The sequence below is a fragment of the Geospiza fortis genome, unplaced genomic scaffold (assembly GCF_000277835.1).
Source record: "Geospiza fortis unplaced genomic scaffold, GeoFor_1.0 scaffold424, whole genome shotgun sequence".
Classification (NCBI taxonomy): domain Eukaryota; kingdom Metazoa; phylum Chordata; class Aves; order Passeriformes; family Thraupidae; genus Geospiza; species Geospiza fortis.
The window spans coordinates 3,971,767-3,993,286 of NW_005054354.1; the positions used below are offsets into that span (position 1 = coordinate 3,971,767).

A 21,520-nucleotide genomic window follows, 5' to 3' on the forward strand; every position below is an offset into this window, starting at 1 on the left:
GGTTCTAACTAGCTGTGCTGAATCCCAGTGCTGCTTGGGTGGGGTTTCACTCACATGTGCATTTCCTCTGTTTTCAGCGTCGAGGTCCTCAGCGCTCAGTGGATGTGATAGTGTCATCTGCCTTCCTACTGACTATCTCAGTTGTGTTTATCTGTTGTGCACAGGTGAGGAAACTTTACTTGTGGAGAAGCAGCCATGACTTAAATAGTTTTTAAAACAGTTTTGAGTGGCTTTTACATGGTGATGTCTAGTAAGTTAAAAGACCCCAGTGAAAAACCAGTAAGAGCTGTTAGAGCTTTTTGGAATACAGCTCCATTTTGTATCGTCATTTCATCTACTTCAGAATATTTTTCTGTAATAGCAAAAGAAAGTTCTGTTGCAGCAAATTAGAGGGCTAGGGTATCACCAGTGGTGTGGAGTCTAATGAGAGCAAGTGGTGGATTCTGCACCTGGGACAAGGTGATTCTTGGGGTTGTCCTGTGCAGGACCAGGAGTTGGCTTGATCAGTGATCCTTGTGTATCCCTGCCAGCTCAGGATATTCTGTGATATCACTGTTATATTTTAAATCTGTGTCCTCCTTAATTTTTCATTGTGGTTTTTGGAACTTATTTTTTTCTTCATTTTGCATCAAAATACACTTCAGCAAAGAACGTTGATACTGACCTTGGTTGATGCTTTTTGTGAGAAACAGGCTTGTTGGCTATATTGGCCTGCCCTCTAGTGGAAAATCTTTTAGTAAGCAAATCTATGTTTAAAGAAGCTTTCTGTTGCTTAAGATTTGTCTCTGAACTTCTGTTTCAAAATATAGAGGATCTTATGAATGGCTTCTGGTTGTGTTTTCTTTACAGTTTCTAGCTACCTTTATGGTGTTTGCCTGCCAGCTAGCTATAAGTATCTTATTAAGAATGTAATTTATGTAAAATTTAGTACATGTGAAGATTTATTTTTTTATCCCATGTAGAGCCTTTGCAAGTCTGAACAGAAGTTAAAAATTGTCTTAGAATGTATTTTTTTATTTATCTTTTCTCAGACCTCTTATCTCTGATACAGTGTTGGTTTAAAATTATGAGTCAAATTTTATAGGCCTGAAAACCTTCCATATATTTATTACTGGGATGTGTTTTTTGAAGTTGTGGAGATATGTTACTACTTTCTTGTATCGTAATGTAATTATTATTTCAAATTAAATTTTGATTTCTTTTCTCTTTTTTTTTTCAGCTACTTCACATGCATGAGATTTTCCTTGGTTGTCACTACAACTGGGAACTCGTAATTTGGTGCATTTCTCTAACTGTTTTTCTCTTAAGATTTGTTACTCTTGGATCTGAAACAAGTAAAAAGTACAGCAATACCTCAATATTACTTACTGAGCAGGTGAGAATTTGTATAGACCTATATTTTTATACCTAAACAACTCATTCATCTGGTGGGTCTCAGGCTTTGTAGATTTATTAAAATAGTTTGGATTAGGGAGTTAATTATGGGGAAGTGAAGCAACTTTGCAACCCAGAGTTCAATTTCTGAGATAAATGTTTGACTTTATCCCAACTTCTGTTTAAGTGAGTGGGCTTAAAGGTACCATCTCCTTTGCTATAATTTGACATCTAACAGAACAGAAACATAAAAAATAGTTTTTAAATATGAAAAAAATCCTGGAATCTCAGTGTTGGATGGGTGAGTAAAAGGTCTGAAGACAAACTTAACCCTCTAGGAAGTGAGTTGCTGTTTCCAGTCCAATAGCTTAGGACTGCTAGGTTGCATGGGTTACATGTAGCCTCTTCTAGACTCCTTGGAAATATCTCTTTTTAGTCATTTTTCAAGCTTGTCTTTGGATCTATGTGTGTTTCTTCTCAGGAATGTTCTGGTTGGTATTTGTACTTCAAACTTCCCTCTCTGCTCTGCCTGGCACTGCTGATAGTTTTCCAAGCTAAGTATGTTCAGTTAGTGTTAGGTTAGAAAGAAATCTCTTTCTTCTGAAGTTTCACACTGGTACAAAACAGCCCTTTCAGGGCAAGGTAAATAGGCAGTTCCAGAAACCTTCACAGGTTTCCTACAGAAAATATGTTAAAGTAGGAGAACAAAATCTTCCACACTGTGTGTCCGAAAGTCAGGATGTGAGGCCTGTGACAGATTGTATAAATGACTCATTCTGCCTTTACTAAAGATAAGGTTGGACACTGAGAAGCCTGACTGCCCCTCTGCCTTGTCCTGAACGAGATATTTTCCACCAGTCTGAAAACTCTTGAGTTCCTGAGCCTAGAGAGTTTTCCATTGTTCTGTTGATCCTTGGAGCTGAATGTCCTAGTGAAGTTTGTCTGCTGTTTCTGGAATGAAAATGGAGGGAAGTGTTTGGGATAAGGATTGCAAAAAAATACAAATAGCAAGGGGAGAGAGATTGTCAAGCCTTTATTTTGCTTTCATGGGTTTCTATACTATGGTCTTCCTGGGAGTCAATGTTTGAACATTTTAATCTAGCATGGATATTGAAAGAAACACTTTCTGTATGTCCTCAGAACTTAAAGAAATGTTATGTCATCAGACACCTTTGCATTGAGTGCAGTTTATCCTGTTACAAGTATTTTTCCTCAAAAATACCTGAGAGCTTTCTGAAATGAAAAACAAAATAGAATTAACAATTGTTTCTCAGAAAACGAAAAGGATACACTTCACCCTGGGTAGGACTCATTTTAGACTGGTTTAATTGCTTAAGCTGAGTACTACAGCATATTTACAGTGGTCTTGAGACAGACTCATGGAAGTCTTACATTTTGGCTTTTCAAAGAAGGTCAAGCCCTTTGAAATATTGACTGATACTCACTTTATTTAAAAAAGCACATCTGTTCCAGTGTCCTGGATAATGGCACACTGCAGTTATTAGGCTTACTGAGAAGATAACAAAGCTGAAAACAAACAAACAGGGAAGTACAACAACAATAACAAAAAAGGGCAAATGAGTCTCCACTCTCTGATGCAATTTAAATACTCCACAGATAAGATGAAATTGAAAATTCTACTTTTGCCAGCAAAGTTCCAGGCACTTCTTTGTGCTTTATATTCAGCCTATGAATTTGATGATTAGGAGTCATGATGGGAAGCTAAAAGGGATGTTTTTGATTTTATGCAGTTTGGTTGTAATTTTTCAGGTCCTTCTGAAAGTGTTTTTAATTGGTCTTGTAAATCTGTGAGCAAAATAGAATGTATGGTCAGACCTTAGCTGTCATTGTGCCAGTTTTGACTCTCAAAGTAGGCGTGATAGATGGCTGTGCAGACACACTCCTCCTGATGCCAAGTTTGTTATTGAAATGAAGGAAATCATAATAGCTCTTAAAAGAGATCTTTGAATCTTCCTAGGGTTTTCAGGCTAATTAGAGCCCTTATTTTTTGTTTAGTCCTGCTTATAACTCTTGCGTTGTTGAAATCAATAGTTTTATCTTTAAAAATTGGAATCTCTTTGGCTCTGAAAGCATAATTTTAATGTATATGCAATAATAATAGTTCAGAAGCTTAATATACCTTGGAATATATTAGGCATAGATTTTTTTTTAACCTGTGTAATAAACTTACAGTGGTCTTTTTAGGGAGATCTGATAATCAATTACTTGTGGTAGATGTCTATGACCCTTATTTCAATAACCACCATACAATGAGGTAGTGAAATATATCATAGCATAATCAGGTGAGTGTCATCTGAAGGACTGCTTCAGCATGTTTCTAAATTGTTCATTTTTTATTTTGCGGGTTGTCATCCTAAAATTTAGTGGCTTTTCAAGACATTTTTTGCTTTGATTTGGTTTTGTTATGCAATAGAAAAGAAAAAAACCTAGCCTTTGTTTGATCTAGGATATCAAAGATAGGTTGTTTGAGAATAAAAGCTGATGTTTCAAAATTGCTAAAAGGACAAAAGAGAGCTAGTTTGAACTCTTAACTTTCTCAGAAATAATGACCTAAAAAAGTCTACTTCACAGAAGCATTGAAATGTTCAATATACTGTTCTCCTACAGCAATGAAGAGTTTAATAATTTTTCAAATATTTCAAGGCTCTGGAAAGATTGATTTTTCTGCTCTCAAGGTGCTTGTGAAATACTAAATTACACTAGAATCTTTTAAAAGAAATTACCCTTTAGCAGAGTTATGGTTTAGCATTCCATTCTGTTCAATAGCTTTTCAGGATGTTAAGTCTTGTCAGGTCTGCCCACTAGTATAAAAACTTTCTGGGGATGAATTGTCAAACCTCAGGCAACCCTTGAATGAGGGAAAAAATTATGCAAACCCTACCTATGTTGGTTTTTTGTGCCTAATTTATAGATCAGACTAAGTTTTAAACTTGGTGCTATAATAATGTCAAATGTAATTAATATGTTATATCATAAATTAGCATTGTATTTTCCCATGGTGCTGAGCCAGTGCTTGTTCTTGGATATTAATAAAGAAACAAAAAGCTTGCTTGCTTGCAGAAATTCATTGCAGTTTTGTCATATGGCTGCTGAGCAATCACATTGTTGAAATATTAAATAGTTCAAAATTAATTCCTTTAAATTCTGAGTAGGTGGTGATTCTTGTGTTTTTGTTTTAAATCAGATAAACTTGTACTTGAAAATGGAGAAGAAGCCTAATAAGAAGGAGGAACTGACACTAGTGAACAATGTTTTAAAACTTGCTACTAAGTTATTGAAGGTAAGAATTAAAATGGTATTCCCATATTGTAAAAATGAAGTAGAATAGATTGGTTAAAGAGTCACTTGTGTGACTTCTGCAGGCAGTAGGATGTGCTTTGGTTTAAATTTGCCCTGTACCTCTTCACAGGGATGCTGCTTGTTCATACACTGCAGTCTATTATGTTGCCATCATTCTGGATTGCAAAGTATTATTACATCCAGGGAGTTTTATTCTTTATCTATGTATTAGCAGTGTGAGAGAAGGTGCTTCAGGGTGGTCAGGATGATGAATGCTTGGGGAATAAATGATTAAATTTTATTGTCTGTCTGAGTGTCAATGCAGTGATGATTTGAGACCTTGTGACCTCACTCTACCACACACTGAATTTGGGTCCCTTAGGCTGTTGATTCCCATGTGCCAGGGAGCAGCCCATAAAATGCAGTTAGAACTCTGTTTAATTTAGCCAGTCAGTAGCTGACAGCAGAGTATTTCTTCTAGTTAGATGAGTAATTCCTCCCACCAGCACACCTTGAGCAAGGTGCGTGTTGGTCCCCTCCTCTCTAAAAAGATACGGAGCGTGTTCCCTGAGAGGACTGATGGAGTCAGCAAGGACTCCGAGCTGACAAAGCAACTGCTTGAGAGCTGTGCTGCAGCAATAAGGAGAGCCTGACTAAATCAGTGACTATCTCCTGGTGTAAGAATAAGGGACTGCAAGGCTTACAGGACCTGGTTGTGGAACAAATGGAAGGAAGTCTTCTAAGTGCATCAGGTGGTTCAGGTACACAGTGGATACAGAAGGGTTATCTGGATTCAAGGAGGGACTGGACAAGAACAGACAAGCCCAACAGGTTTAGGATGAGCTCTCATGAGCTGAAGTGTTTGTGTGCTGTGAGAATGTGGGTAGGGTGGATGCTGATCAAGGCTTGGTCTAAATGGCTTCCATTTTTTCCATTTTCTTCTCAGTGTTTCAAAAAAAAAAAGCTTTCCTGTTTTCCTCTTGCCAAAAGTCACAGCCTTTTCCAATGGGGAACTTAGCTTTTGTGGCACAAATCCCAGACCCAGGCCATCATTTAGTTACTGTGAGAAGATACCAAAAAGTGAGATTTTCAAGCCACCTACTAGGAGCTTTAAATAAATTCTTGGTAGTTAGTGATTCATGCAATACTTCATGTCCAGTAGCTAAATGGGCTTTGGGTTTTTTTAATTTGATTTTGGGTGGTTTTGGTCTTTAAACTTTTATAAAGACTAGATTCTGTTGAATATTCTTACTGTTTTCTTACTCAAAAATTTGGTAAGATGAATCCAGAATCTAAAACCTTTTTCCTTACAGAATTTCTCTGCTGTCCCTCTCAGAATCATGTCTTTTGTATCTTTTGTACTGGGAGCAGAGTTTTATACAACATTACATCCAAATGAAAAGGTTGTTCATTGTTATTTCACATTTTTGAAAGAAGAATCATACCTTTGAAATTCTTCATGTTTAAGAAAGGGTTTATAAGGGCATTTTCAGGGCCCAGGATGTAATGCAGGAGAAGGATGAAGATAAATTTAAAGCTAGAAAATATAAATGACCAAAGCAGTGATAGCTGGTGGACTTTATATAATCCACTCTTATATTTTAAAACTCCTTTTTATTTCCTTTATTTGACATATTTCTAGCCCAGAAAAGTTTGGGTGACTATATTCACACACCAAGAATTGAAAATCAGTGAAATAGCGTCTTTGTTCAAGTTTTGTTACAGATTAATTTGGGCTGAAGTTTTGTTCTTTTCAATATAAAAAAAGTGTTGGCAGTCTAATGATGGTTAGGACTTTTTTCCTTTATCATCCTTTTCTGGTTATATCAATCAGTTGTTAGTTTCAAAATTAATGAAAAAAGAAGAAAATTGCAATAGGAAAGATATTTTTGTTAATTTTTATAGTTGTGAGGTGGTCTTCTGTCATTGTGAAAAATCTTTCTTTTCTTATTTTTTGTGGTTCTGCTGCCTGTCAGTTCTTTTAACACTGAAGGTGATTTCTGAAAAACTGTAAGGAATTTGGAGATGGTGTCACCTAGCTCTTTATTTTCTTGGCTTCATGAGCAGGTTGGTAGGTACTGTACATGCGTAGCCTCCAGTTTTTTGAAGAGTTATTCAGACAACAGCAATAAACAGCCAGTTACTGTGATATTTTCCTGCACATTGTGTTTGATATGCAGAATAATAGGAGAATGTTTTGCTCCACTGGGACTTGAAGACTTCCTAAAGTAATATAGCTCAATACATATGTGAACAAAACCCCCTTTGTGTCGTTTTTGGTTTTTAATGATGCTGTTGTTTTGCCTTTTTAGGAACTGGACAGTCCCTTTAGGTTATATGGGCTTACAATGAATCCCCTGCTTTATAACATCACCCAGGTTGTCATCCTGTCAGCTGTTTCTGGTGTCATCAGTGACTTGCTTGGATTTAATTTAAAGGTAAATACTTGAGAAGCATCCCTTTTTTCACCATAGGTGGAACACATATTGAAGCATAGTTAATTCTTAACCAGCCTAACTAGAAGATTTGTTGTTTGAAAACTGTTACTAAATTATTAAATTAAATTTATATCAGAAGAATAATGGTGTACTTGTCAGAGCAGCCCTTAAAACTTTTTTTTTCATTTTGTGGCTTTGTATTTTCATTTAGCACACTCAATTACAAGAATTCTTAGATGGAAATACGGAGACATTTGTACACATAAATACAAGGCCTTCCTTAACTTTTCTTCATATCCCAGATTTGATTTCTCTCTTTATTCCTCACTGTTGACTCTGCAGCTCTTTAGGGGAGGCAGGCAGAGCAGGCTGTCCTTGTCTTGCACTGCAGTGAAGCATTGCAGTAGGAATGGTGTTGCTGTGACCAGTCATACAGTGTTGGTTTGTCATTGCTCTAGGGCTGTCCCCTAAGATCCTTCTCTCAGGCCCATCCTGAACTGCAAACTCAGGAAACTATTTCAAGATTCAGGTTCTGAGGCACAAGCTTGTCGTTGCCACAAAGCCCTTTATTGGCCATTAAGTTTGCTTACATCTGCTGTCTTTTTCTTGTTAGAAATAAATGGATGTAAAATGTATTCTGTGTGTCATTCGAAGATGTAGCAAATGCAGTAAGAAAAAACATGGTGGTACTGCAGTTCTGGTAAACAGAAATAATTTGAGAAATAAGTTGATGTCCTGCTCTAATTTTTCCAGCTCTGGAAGATCAAATCTTGACAGTATAGAAAGAAGATGAAATAACACAGTGTTACAGAAAAGGTCATTGATGGACAAAACTGCCTCACAGCAGCCACTGAACCTGTATTTCAGAAACTACAACCTCTTCAAGGAAGTAATTCGGAAAACGGAAGTGTTTACATCTGTCTTGTGCAATCTTTGTATTTATTTCATCTTCTCACAAATGTTTTAGTTGACATTTATGTTTTATTTTCAAATTACTTACTTTGTTCTGGAAAGGGTCAAGTTTAGGAAGGGTCAAAAACTGTGTGTCTGAGAGTTTGAAATCCTGGAAAACAATCACACTAAATTGCTCTATCTGTTGTTAAAGCTAAGCCAATGCTGAACATTTTTAGTTACCAGTAACACTATGTGGAAGTCATTTGATTTTTGATAGTGTGGTAAAATTGCTTAGAGTATTTCATTTGCACCAGTCATTTATGAGGACAGTGTCAATAGATGTTTGGTTGCAATAGAAAAGTGAGATGTACTCAAAAAATAAAGTACTGACAATACGGTATGACAGGTAGCAAAAATGTTTTCTATTACTATTAGAAACAATTTCTAATATTTTGAGTAATTCCAGGATCTAAACTCAGGCTGCAGTTTAAATATCCTGGGATATTAAAAAGGTATTATATAAGAAGTCAACAAGTGTTCTTTGATAACACATTTATTAGAGCAATAATTGTAAATGGTTACCATGCTGTATGATATTTTGATAAAAATTAAATATTGTATTTATTTGAAATACTGGGCTGTTCTGTGCAGCTCTGACTGTGCATGTGCACTTTTTATTGTTACTTTTAATGAGAAACTTTATACATAGAAATGTATATTAATTGGGATATATTATGGTGAACTATGGAGCAGTACGTATTATATGTTGAAGTTGAATATTTAAACAAGCAAATTATTTACTGGTGAAAGGAATGCTTTGAATGACTGAGCAAAAGATAGATAGGTAGATGCTCTCCTCTTGTACACTATAGTATATGCCATTCATACCACATGGAAGTTTAAGAACAATTGAACACAAAGAACAAGTTGCTGTGGTGAGCAGCAGAGCTGCAAAGCCTGGTGTTCGGCAGGTTTGTGTCTTGAAATAACTGCCATTCCTCCCCAGCAGGTGTCATTGCCACATGCTTTCTGCTGGGCTTTCTAACACCTCTCCCTCTGCCTCCCACAAGGACCAGTCATATTGACTCGTGGTTCTTCGGTGGGACAAAAATAATGTGTCCTTCCCTGTGAAATTAAGTAACTTGTAACAAACTTTCCTTCTACAAGGAAATTATTCTGGGAGGATTAATACCACGAGGCACAAGTATCCTTATGTTTTCTGTTTCTAAAATACTGGCTTCATACTGAAAAATTACAAGTAATTGTTGACAAGAGTTTGGATATTGCCCTATGTTTGCTAATGTTCAGAATCTTGAAAGATTTGAAGTATTGAGTCTTAAACTTATGTGGTATAAAAATATTTTTATATATAAAGCAACACAAACAAGCATTTTGTATTTTATTTGCCTCTGTACTAATGTTTAATAATGACCAAAGTGCATTCTGGTTTTTGGAAGAATGTATTACTGGAGCTTTAAGAACATACTATATTTAGTTTCTCATGTGAAAACTTCAGCTGCCTCTGATCTGTTTCTTCTTTCTCTGTTGTTTGACGTTGGGATTGTTTTTAAAAATTAAGTACATTTTATACACAGTTTTTTCCAAATTGTGGTACAGACCTACACAGAACTTAATTTTGCACAAAATATATTTAAAAAAAAAAAGAACAGCAGGAGTTCTATGGGTGATAAAAGATAAGGCTGATGCTTTTTATAGCCTGTCATTATGAACACCAAGAAGAAAACCATTCTTTAGTCTAGAGTGGAATTAAATTATTTTTAGATATGTGAAATAGTGACTATATGGCTTACATTACTTTAAAAAAAAAAAGGATGTGAGAAAACAGCAATTTGGGTTGAAGGTGAAAGTAGTTGAACCATGTATGCCTCAGCAACGAGCACTGTGCGGTTTGTTGCACTAACAAATGGCGGCTTGGGGAAAGTAAAACGTTTGTGAAATGAAATTAAAAATAATAAAAACCTTTATTTGCTACCCTTAGGTATATTCATTATGTTAAAAATGAGAGAGGTTTATTCTCCATCCCTCAATGTGGAAAGTCCAGTATAAGAATAGAGGCAAGTAGAAATATGGCAGATCTTGCGTTGTTAACTGTTATTTTTTGCCACGTGTTTTGTAACTGAAAGTGTGATCAGGCTTGGAATAAAGCTTTCTATGGCTGATGGTAAAAAAGAAAGAAAAGTGCAGTGAGCTATGTCTTTAGTAATGTCCAGCATATTTCTATGTCTTGTCTAGTAAGTTAAAAGACCCCAGTGAAAAACTAGTAAGAGCTGTTAGAGCTTTTTGGAATACAGCTCCATTTTGTATCGTCATTTCATCTACTTCAGAATATTTTTCTGTAATAGCAAAAGAAAGTTCTGTTGCAGCAAATTAGAGGGCTAGGGTATCACCAGTGGTGTGGAGTCTAATGAGAGCAAGTGGTGGATTCTGCACCTGGGACAAGGTGATTCTTGGGGTTGTCCTGTGCAGGACCAGGAGTTGGCTTGATCAGTGATCCTTGTGTATCCCTGCCAGCTCAGGATATTCTGTGATATCACTGTTATATTTTAAACTGTTATATTTTAAATCTGTGTCCTCCTTCATTTTTCATTGTGGTTTTTGGAACTTATTTTTTTCTTCATTTTGCATCAAAATACACTTCAGCAAAGAACGTTGATACTGACCTTGGTTGATGCTTTTTGTGAGAAACAGGCTTGTTGGCTATATTGGCCTGCCCTCTAGTGGAAAATCTTTTAGTAAGCAAATCTATGTTTAAAGAAGCTTTCTGTTGCTTAAGATTTGTCTCTGAACTTCTGTTTCAAAATATAGAGGCTTCTGGTTGTGTTTTCTTTACAGTTTCTAGCTACCTTTATGGTGTTTGCCTGCCAGCTAGCTATAAGTATCTTATTAAGAATGTAATTTATGTAAAATTTAGTACATGTGAAGATTTATTTTTTTATCCCATGTAGAGCCTTTGCAAGTCTGAACAGAAGTTAAAAATTGTCTTAGAATGTATTTTTTTATTTATCTTTTCTCAGACCTCTTATCTCTGATACAGTGTTGGTTTAAAATTATGAGTCAAATTTTATAGGCCTAAAAACCTTCCATATATTTATTACTGGGATGTGTTTTTTGAAGTTGTGGAGATATGTTACTACTTTCTTGTATCGTAATGTAATTATTATTTCAAATTAAATTTTGATTTCTTTTCTCTTTTTTTTTTCAGCTACTTCACATGCATGAGATTTTCCTTGGTTGTCACTACAACTGGGAACTCGTAATTTGGTGCATTTCTCTAACTGTTTTTCTCTTAAGATTTGTTACTCTTGGATCTGAAACAAGTAAAAAGTACAGCAATACCTCAATATTACTTACTGAGCAGGTGAGAATTTGTATAGACCTATATTTTTATACCTAAACAACTCATTCATCTGGTGGGTCTCAGGCTTTGTAGATTTATTAAAATAGTTTGGATTAGGGAGTTAATTATGGGGAAGTGAAGCAACTTTGCAACCCAGAGTTCAATTTCTGAGATAAATGTTTGACTTTATCCCAACTTCTGTTTAAGTGAGTGGGCTTAAAGGTACCATCTCCTTTGCTATAATTTGACATCTAACAGAACAGAAACATAAAAAATAGTTTTTAAATATGAAAAAAATCCTGGAATCTCAGTGTTGGATGGGTGAGTAAAAGGTCTGAAGACAAACTTAACCCTCTAGGAAGTGAGTTGCTGTTTCCAGTCCAATAGCTTAGGACTGCTAGGTTGCATGGGTTACATGTAGCCTCTTCTAGACTCCTTGGAAATATCTCTTTTTAGTCATTTTTCAAGCTTGTCTTTGGATCTATGTGTGTTTCTTCTCAGGAATGTTCTGGTTGGTATTTGTACTTCAAACTTCCCTCTCTGCTCTGCCTGGCACTGCTGATAGTTTTCCAAGCTAAGTATGTTCAGTTAGTGTTAGGTTGGAAAGAACTCTCTTTCTTCTGAAGTTTCACACTGGTACAAAACAGCCCTTTCAGGGCAAGGTAAATAGGCAGTTCCAGAAACCTTCACAGGTTTCCTACAGAAAATATGTTAAAGTAGGAGAACAAAATCTTCCACACTGTGTGTCCGAAAGTCAGGATGTGAGGCCTGTGACAGATTGTATAAATGACTCATTCTGCCTTTACTAAAGATAAGGTTGGACACTGAGAAGCCTGACTGCCCCTCTGCCTTGTCCTGAACGAGATATTTTCCACCAGTCTGAAAACTCTTGAGTTCCTGAGCCTAGAGAGTTTTCCATTGTTCTGTTGATCCTTGGAGCTGAATGTCCTAGTGAAGTTTGTCTGCTGTTTCTGGAATGAAAATGGAGGGAAGTGTTTGGGATAAGGATTGCAAAAAAATACAAATAGCAAGGGGAGAGAGATTGTCAAGCCTTTATTTTGCTTTCATGGGTTTCTATACTATGGTCTTCCTGGGAGTCAATGTTTGAACATTTTAATCTAGCATGGATATTGAAAGAAACACTTTCTGTATGTCCTCAGAACTTAAAGAAATGTTATGTCATCAGACACCTTTGCATTGAGTGCAGTTTATCCTGTTACAAGTATTTTTCCTCAAAAATACCTGAGAGCTTTCTGAAATGAAAAACAAAATAGAATTAACAATTGTTTCTCAGAAAACGAAAAGGATACACTTCACCCTGGGTAGGACTCATTTTAGACTGGTTTAATTGCTTAAGCTGAGTACTACAGCATATTTACAGTGGTCTTGAGACAGACTCATGGAAGTCTTACATTTTGGCTTTTCAAAGAAGGTCAAGCCCTTTGAAATATTGACTGATACTCACTTTATTTAAAAAAGCACATCTGTTCCAGTGTCCTGGATAATGGCACACTGCAGTTATTAGGCTTACTGAGAAGATAACAAAGCTGAAAACAAACAAACAGGGAAGTACAACAACAATAACAAAAAAGGGCAAATGAGTCTCCACTCTCTGATGCAATTTAAATACTCCACAGATAAGATGAAATTGAAAATTCTACTTTTGCCAGCAAAGTTCCAGGCACTTCTTTGTGCTTTATATTCAGCCTATGAATTTGATGATTAGGAGTCATGATGGGAAGCTAAAAGGGATGTTTTTGATTTTATGCTGTTTGGTTGTAATTTTTCAGGTCCTTCTGAAAGTGTTTTTAATTGGTCTTGTAAATCTGTGAGCAAAATAGAATGTATGGTCAGACCTTAGCTGTCATTGTGCCAGTTTTGACTCTCAAAGTAGGCGTGATAGATGGCTGTGCAGACACACTCCTCCTGATGCCAAGTTTGTTATTGAAATGAAGGAAATCATAATAGCTCTTAAAAGAGATCTTTGAATCTTCCTAGGGTTTTCAGGCTAATTAGAGCCCTTATTTTTTGTTTAGTCCTGCTTATAACTCTTGCATTGTTGAAATCAATAGTTTTATCTTTAAAAATTGGAATCTCTTTGGCTCTGAAAGCATAATTTTAATGTATATGCAATAATAATAGTTCAGAAGCTTAATATACCTTGGAATATATTAGGCATAGATTTTTTTTTAACCTGTGTAATAAACTTACAGTGGTCTTTTTAGGGAGATCTGATAATCAATTACTTGTGGTAGATGTCTATGACCCTTATTTCAATAACCACCATACAATGAGGTAGTGAAATATATCATAGCATAATCAGGTGAGTGTCATCTGAAGGACTGCTTCAGCATGTTTCTAAATTGTTCATTTTTTATTTTGCGGGTTGTCATCCTAAAATTTAGTGGCTTTTCAAGACATTTTTTGCTTTGATTTGGTTTTGTTATGCAATAGAAAAGAAAAAAACCTAGCCTTTGTTTGATCTAGGATATCAAAGATAGGTTGTTTGAGAATAAAAGCTGATGTTTCAAAATTGCTAAAAGGACAAAAGAGAGCTAGTTTGAACTCTTAACTTTCTCAGAAATAATGACCTAAAAAAGTCTACTTCACAGAAGCATTGAAATGTTCAATATACTGTTCTCCTACAGCAATGAAGAGTTTAATAATTTTTCAAATATTTCAAGGCTCTGGAAAGATTGATTTTTCTGCTCTCAAGGTGCTTGTGAAATACTAAATTACACTAGAATCTTTTAAAAGAAATTACCCTTTAGCAGAGTTATGGTTTAGCATTCCATTCTGTTCAATAGCTTTTCAGGATGTTAAGTCTTGTCAGGTCTGCCCACTAGTATAAAAACTTTCTGGGGATGAATTGTCAAACCTCAGGCAACCCTTGAATGAGGGAAAAAATTATGCAAACCCTACCTATGTTGGTTTTTTGTGCCTAATTTATAGATCAGACTAAGTTTTAAACTTGGTGCTATAATAATGTCAAATGTAATTAATATGTTATATCATAAATTAGCATTGTATTTTCCCATGGTGCTGAGCCAGTGCTTGTTCTTGGATATTAATAAAGAAACAAAAAGCTTGCTTGCTTGCAGAAATTCATTGCAGTTTTGTCATATGGCTGCTGAGCAATCACATTGTTGAAATATTAAATAGTTCAAAATTAATTCCTTTAAATTCTGAGTAGGTGGTGATTCTTGTGTTTTTGTTTTAAATCAGATAAACTTGTACTTGAAAATGGAGAAGAAGCCTAATAAGAAGGAGGAACTGACACTAGTGAACAATGTTTTAAAACTTGCTACTAAGTTATTGAAGGTAAGAATTAAAATGGTATTCCCATATTGTAAAAATGAAGTAGAATAGATTGGTTAAAGAGTCACTTGTGTGACTTCTGCAGGCAGTAGGATGTGCTTTGGTTTAAATTTGCCCTGTACCTCTTCACAGGGATGCTGCTTGTTCATACACTGCAGTCTATTATGTTGCCATCATTCTGGATTGCAAAGTATTATTACATCCAGGGAGTTTTATTCTTTATCTATGTATTAGCAGTGTGAGAGAAGGTGCTTCAGGGTGGTCAGGATGATGAATGCTTGGGGAATAAATGATTAAATTTTATTGTCTGTCTGAGTGTCAATGCAGTGATGATTTGAGACCTTGTGACCTCACTCTACCACACACTGAATTTGGGTCCCTTAGGCTGTTGATTCCCATGTGCCAGGGAGCAGCCCATAAAATGCAGTTAGAACTCTGTTTAATTTAGCCAGTCAGTAGCTGACAGCAGAGTATTTCTTCTAGTTAGATGAGTAATTCCTCCCACCAGCACACCTTGAGCAAGGTGCGTGTTGGTCCCCTCCTCTCTAAAAAGATACGGAGCGTGTTCCCTGAGAGGACTGATGGAGTCAGCAAGGACTCCGAGCTGACAAAGCAACTGCTTGAGAGCTGTGCTGCAGCAATAAGGAGAGCCTGACTAAATCAGTGACTATCTCCTGGTGTAAGAATAAGGGACTGCAAGGCTTACAGGACCTGGTTGTGGAACAAATGGAAGGAAGTCTTCTAAGTGCATCAGGTGGTTCAGGTACACAGTGGATACAGAAGGGTTATCTGGATTCAAGGAGGGACTGGACAAGAACAGACAAGCCCAACAGGTTTAGGATGAGCTCTCATGAGCTGAAGTGTTTGTGTGCTGTGAGAATGTGGGTAGGGTGGATGCTGATCAAGGCTTGGTCTAAATGGCTTCCATTTTTTCCATTTTCTTCTCAGTGTTTCAAAAAAAAAAAGCTTTCCTGTTTTCCTCTTGCCAAAAGTCACAGCCTTTTCCAATGGGGAACTTAGCTTTTGTGGCACAAATCCCAGACCCAGGCCATCATTTAGTTACTGTGAGAAGATACCAAAAAGTGAGATTTTCAAGCCACCTACTAGGAGCTTTAAATAAATTCTTGGTAGTTAGTGATTCATGCAATACTTCATGTCCAGTAGCTAAATGGGCTTTGGGTTTTTTTAATTTGATTTTGGGTGGTTTTGGTCTTTAAACTTTTATAAAGACTAGATTCTGTTGAATATTCTTACTGTTTTCTTACTCAAAAATTTGGTAAGATGAATCCAGAATCTAAAACCTTTTTCCTTACAGAATTTCTCTGCTGTCCCTCTCAGAATCATGTCTTTTGTATCTTTTGTACTGGGAGCAGAGTTTTATACAACATTACATCCAAATGAAAAGGTTGTTCATTGTTATTTCACATTTTTGAAAGAAGAATCATACCTTTGAAATTCTTCATGTTTAAGAAAGGGTTTATAAGGGCATTTTCAGGGCCCAGGATGTAATGCAGGAGAAGGATGAAGATAAATTTAAAGCTAGAAAATATAAATGACCAAAGCAGTGATAGCTGGTGGACTTTATATAATCCACTCTTATATTTTAAAACTCCTTTTTATTTCCTTTATTTGACATATTTCTAGCCCAGAAAAGTTTGGGTGACTATATTCACACACCAAGAATTGAAAATCAGTGAAATAGCGTCTTTGTTCAAGTTTTGTTACAGATTAATTTGGGCTGAAGTTTTGTTCTTTTCAATATAAAAAAAGTGTTGGCAGTCTAATGATGGTTAGGACTTTTTTCCTTTATCATCCTTTTCTGGTTATATCAATCAGTTGTTAGTTTCAAAATTAATGAAAAAAGAAGAAAATTGCAATAGGAAAGATATTTTTGTTAATTTTTATAGTTGTGAGGTGGTCTTCTGTCATTGTGAAAAATCTTTCTTTTCTTATTTTTTGTGGTTCTGCTGCCTGTCAGTTCTTTTAACACTGAAGGTGATTTCTGAAAAACTGTAAGGAATTTGGAGATGGTGTCACCTAGCTCTTTATTTTCTTGGCTTCATGAGCAGGTTGGTAGGTACTGTACATGCGTAGCCTCCAGTTTTTTGAAGAGTTATTCAGACAACAGCAATAAACAGCCAGTTACTGTGATATTTTCCTGCACATTGTGTTTGATATGCAGAATAATAGGAGAATGTTTTGCTCCACTGGGACTTGAAGACTTCCTAAAGTAATATAGCTCAATACATATGTGAACAAAACCCCCTTTGTGTCGTTTTTGGTTTTTAATGATGCTGTTGTTTTGCCTTTTTAGGAACTGGACAGTCCCTTTAGGTTATATGGGCTTACAATGAATCCCCTGCTTTATAACATCACCCAGGTTGTCATCCTGTCAGCTGTTTCTGGTGTCATCAGTGACTTGCTTGGATTTAATTTAAAGGTAAACACTTGAGAAGCATCCCTTTTTTCACCATAGGTGGAACACATATTGAAGCATAGTTAATTCTTAACCAGCCTAACTAGAAGATTTGTTGTTTGAAAACTGTTACTAAATTATTAAATTAAATTTATATCAGAAGAATAATGGTGTACTTGTCAGAGCAGCCCTTAAAACTTTTTTTTTCATTTTGTGGCTTTGTATTTTCATTTAGCACACTCAATTACAAGAATTCTTAGATGGAAATACGGAGACATTTGTACACATAAATACAAGGCCTTCCTTAACTTTTCTTCATATCCCAGATTTGATTTCTCTCTTTATTCCTCACTGTTGACTCTGCAGCTCTTTAGGGGAGGCAGGCAGAGCAGGCTGTCCTTGTCTTGCACTGCAGTGAAGCATTGCAGTAGGAATGGTGTTGCTGTGACCAGTCATACAGTGTTGGTTTGTCATTGCTCTAGGGCTGTCCCCTAAGATCCTTCTCTCAGGCCCATCCTGAACTGCAAACTCAGGAAACTATTTCAAGATTCAGGTTCTGAGGCACAAGCTTGTCGTTGCCACAAAGCCCTTTATTGGCCATTAAGTTTGCTTACATCTGCTGTCTTTTTCTTGTTAGAAATAAATGGATGTAAAATGTATTCTGTGTGTCATTCGAAGATGTAGCAAATGCAGTAAGAAAAAACATGGTGGTACTGCAGTTCTGGTAAACAGAAATAATTTGAGAAATAAGTTGATGTCCTGCTCTAATTTTTCCAGCTCTGGAAGATCAAATCTTGACAGTATAGAAAGAAGATGAAATAACACAGTGTTACAGAAAAGGTCATTGATGGACAAAACTGCCTCACAGCAGCCACTGAACCTGTATTTCAGAAACTACAACCTCTTCAAGGAAGTAATTCGGAAAACGGAAGTGTTTACATCTGTCTTGTGCAATCTTTGTATTTATTTCATCTTCTCACTGGTTTATGTTTGTTTTAGTTGACATTTATGTTTTATTTAAATGTTTTAGTTGACATTTATGTTTTATTTTCAAATTACTTGCTTTGTTCTGGAAAGGGTCAAGTTTAGGAAGGGTCAAAAACTGTGTGTCTGAGAGTTTGAAATCCTGGAAAACGATCACACTAAATTGCTCTATCTGTTGTTAAAGCTAAGCCAATGCTGAACATTTTTAGTTACCAGTAACACTATGTGGAAGTCATTTGATTTTTGATAGTGTGGTAAAATTGCTTAGAGTATTTCATTTGCACCAGTCATTTATGAGGACAGTGTCAATAGATGTTTGGTTGCAATAGAAAAGTGAGATGTACTCAAAAAATAAAGTACTGACAATACGGTATGACAGGTAGCAAAAATGTTTTCTATTACTATTAGAAACAATTTCTAATATTTTGAGTAATTCCAGGATCTAAACTCAGGCTGCAGTTTAAATATCCTGGGATATTAAAAAGGTATTATATAAGAAGTCAACAAGTGTTCTTTGATAACACATTTATTAGAGCAATAATTGTAAATGGTTACCATGCTGTATGATATTTTGATAAAAATTAAATATTGTATTTATTTGAAATACTGGGCTGTTCTGTGCAGCTCTGACTGTGCATGTGCACTTTTTATTGTTACTTTTAATGAGAAACTTTATACATATAAATGTATATTAATTGGGATATATTATGGTGAACTATGGAGCAGTACGTATTATATGTTGAAGTTGAATATTTAAACAAGCAAATTATTTACTGGTGAAAGGAATGCTTTGAATGACTGAGCAAAAGATAGATAGGTAGATGCTCTCCTCTTGTACACTATAGTATATGCCATTCATACCACATGGAAGTTTAAGAACAATTGAACACAAAGAACAAGTTGCTGTGGTGAGCAGCAGAGCTGCAAAGCCTGGTGTTCGGCAGGTTTGTGTCTTGAAATAACTGCCATTCCTCCCCAGCAGGTGTCATTGCCACATGCTTTCTGCTGGGCTTTCTAACACCTCTCCCTCTGCCTCCCACAAGGACCAGTCATATTGACTCGTGGTTCTTCGGTGGGACAAAAATAATGTGTCCTTCCCTGTGAAATTAAGTAACTTGTAACAAACTTTCCTTCTACAAGGAAATTATTCTGGGAGGATTAATACCACGAGGCACAAGTATCCTTATGTTTTCTGTTTCTAAAATACTGGCTTCATACTGAAAAATTACAAGTAATTGTTGACAAGAGTTTGGATATTGCCCTATGTTTGCTAATGTTCAGAATCTTGAAAGATTTGAAGTATTGAGTCTTAAACTTATGTGGTATAAAAATATTTTTATATATAAAGCAACACAAACAAGCATTTTGTATTTTATTTGCCTCTGTACTAATGTTTAATAATGACCAAAGTGCATTCTGGTTTTTGGAAGAATGTATTACTGGAGCTTTAAGAACATACTATATTTAGTTTCTCATGTGAAAACTTCAGCTGCCTCTGATCTGTTTCTTCTTTCTCTGTTGTTTGACGTTGGGATTGTTTTTAAAAATTAAGTACATTTTATACACAGTTTTTTCCAAATTGTGGTACAGACCTACACAGAACTTAATTTTGCACAAAATATATTTAAAAAAAAAAAGAACAGCAGGAGTTCTATGGGTGATAAAAGATAAGGCTGATGCTTTTTATAGCCTGTCATTATGAACACCAAGAAGAAAACCATTCTTTAGTCTAGAGTGGAATTAAATTATTTTTAGATATGTGAAATAGTGACTATATGGCTTACATTACTTTAAAAAAAAAAAGGATGTGAGAAAACAGCAATTTGGGTTGAAGGTGAAATTAGTTGAACCATGTATACCTCAGCAACGAGCACTGTGCGGTTTGTTGCACTAACAAATGGCGGCTTGGGGAAAGTAAAACGTTTGTGAAATGAAATTAAAAATAATAAAAACCTTTATTTGCTACCCTTAGGTATATTCATTATGTTAAAAATGAGAGAGGTTTATTCTCCATCCCTCAATGTGGAAAGTCCAGTATAAGAATAGAGGCAAGTAGAAATATGGCAGATCTTGCGTTGTTAACTGTTATTTTTTGCCACGTGTTTTGTAACTGAAAGTGTGATCAGGCTTGGAATAAAGCTTTCTATGGCTGATGGTAAAAAAGAAAGAAAAGTGCAGTGAGCTATGTCTTTAGTAATGTCCAGCATATTTCTATGTCTGCCTGTTTTGATTTAAATCCATATATTCCATTTAAATTAAAGCACATTTGGGAAAGAAACATGCACACAGAATGCAAATGATATAGAATATCACCTAGAACAACCCAAGTTGAAGTACAGGTGAAATGCAAAAAGATACTTTAATAATTTGATTCGTTTTCCATGTTATCTTCTAGTAATGGGGCATTTAAAACCCTTTGGATAGCTACCAAATTTAGTAGCTGCAAAAAACTTCTTTGGATTACAAGCTTATTTCATTCCAGGTAATGCTTAAGGATATTACTGGTTTGCATTTCAAAAGTCCATCTTTGGCACCCAGCAGCAAATGGTAGAGAGAATTATCTTTTTTACAGGTGGTGGTAGTGGGCTGCTGCTGTTGTCTTTACTGGGTTCTTCAAACCCCAAGGCACCCAAGGTGTCTGGGGGAAGAGGAGGAGAAAGGTTGTTGGTGGTGTTGGTCTGCCCACTGCTGCCTCCTTAGGTGGACTTTTGTTATGAGTTTCTCAGTAGTGAATTTCCCTCAGTAGGAATGTAAGAGAAGACTTTGAAGGAGGAGTGCCTGATTGTTTGTTCTCAGTCCATAAAGCAATCAGCTTTTTATATCACTGCACAAAATATATCTGTATTGGTGCAGGAGCTGGGGAAGGAAATTTTTTAGTAATAAATAGCAGCTGACACAGTCATCTGCTATTTATTACTAAACGGGAAAAGCAGTCATCTTTTCCAATGTAATTCTTGCAAGACAGCAGAGGAACTCATCTTGAGAAGGTGCCCATGTTGTTTATTTTTTTAAAAAACCTTCACAACAGTCTTCACACAGTTCACCACTTCACTGTGGCTTTCCTCATGAATACTGCCTTTGTACCTTGTCAGTCTTAGGAAAAGTGGTGAGTCTCAGCTGGATTGTTAGGATCCTGCTTTGCTGACACTTCCTTTTCCTGAAAATCACCATCATCTTGTCATTGGTGATGGACAGAGCCTGCAAATGTCCTTTAAGTCCCTGTCTGGGGGTCGTTCAGATGGAAGGTGCTCTTGGCAATTCTGCTGGGCCTCAAGGAGTGTCTGACCACAAACCACCAGGAGATGCCTGCATTGCCAGTGTTGCTGACTGGGCTGATAGAGGTGTTTGTGCTAATACCTGTCAGCTCTGCTCATTTTATCTGCTCCTTTGCCTATTGCCTTCCTGACTGAGCAAATAAACCCCACCGGTGGCAGCAAC

General features: G+C 36.1%; 2 protein-coding genes across 2 annotated transcripts in view; both read left to right on the forward strand.

Annotated features, from left to right (window-relative positions):
* The window catches only part of PHTF2 (putative homeodomain transcription factor 2), a 46,478-nt gene extending 38,450 nt beyond the window's left edge, over positions 1-8,028 (forward strand). Inside the window, exons 13-17 of the mRNA XM_031059026.1 lie at positions 78-164; positions 1,220-1,375; positions 4,580-4,675; positions 6,987-7,112; positions 7,866-8,028. Of these exons, the coding sequence (XP_030914886.1) occupies positions 78-164; positions 1,220-1,375; positions 4,580-4,675; positions 6,987-7,112; positions 7,866-7,886 (486 nt within the window). The 3' untranslated portion in view covers positions 7,887-8,028. The remainder of the gene's footprint in view (positions 1-77; positions 165-1,219; positions 1,376-4,579; positions 4,676-6,986; positions 7,113-7,865) is intronic.
* A 3,195-nt stretch (positions 8,029-11,223) lies between these two features.
* On the forward strand, positions 11,224-18,110 carry LOC115948163 (putative homeodomain transcription factor 2). The gene is made up of 4 exons (XM_031059049.1): positions 11,224-11,385; positions 14,590-14,685; positions 16,997-17,122; positions 17,876-18,110. The coding sequence occupies exons 1-4, from the start codon at positions 11,239-11,241 to the stop codon at positions 17,894-17,896; spliced, it is 390 nt and encodes a 129-aa protein (XP_030914909.1). The 5' UTR covers positions 11,224-11,238; the 3' UTR covers positions 17,897-18,110.
* The last annotated feature ends 3,410 nt before the right edge of the window (positions 18,111-21,520 follow it).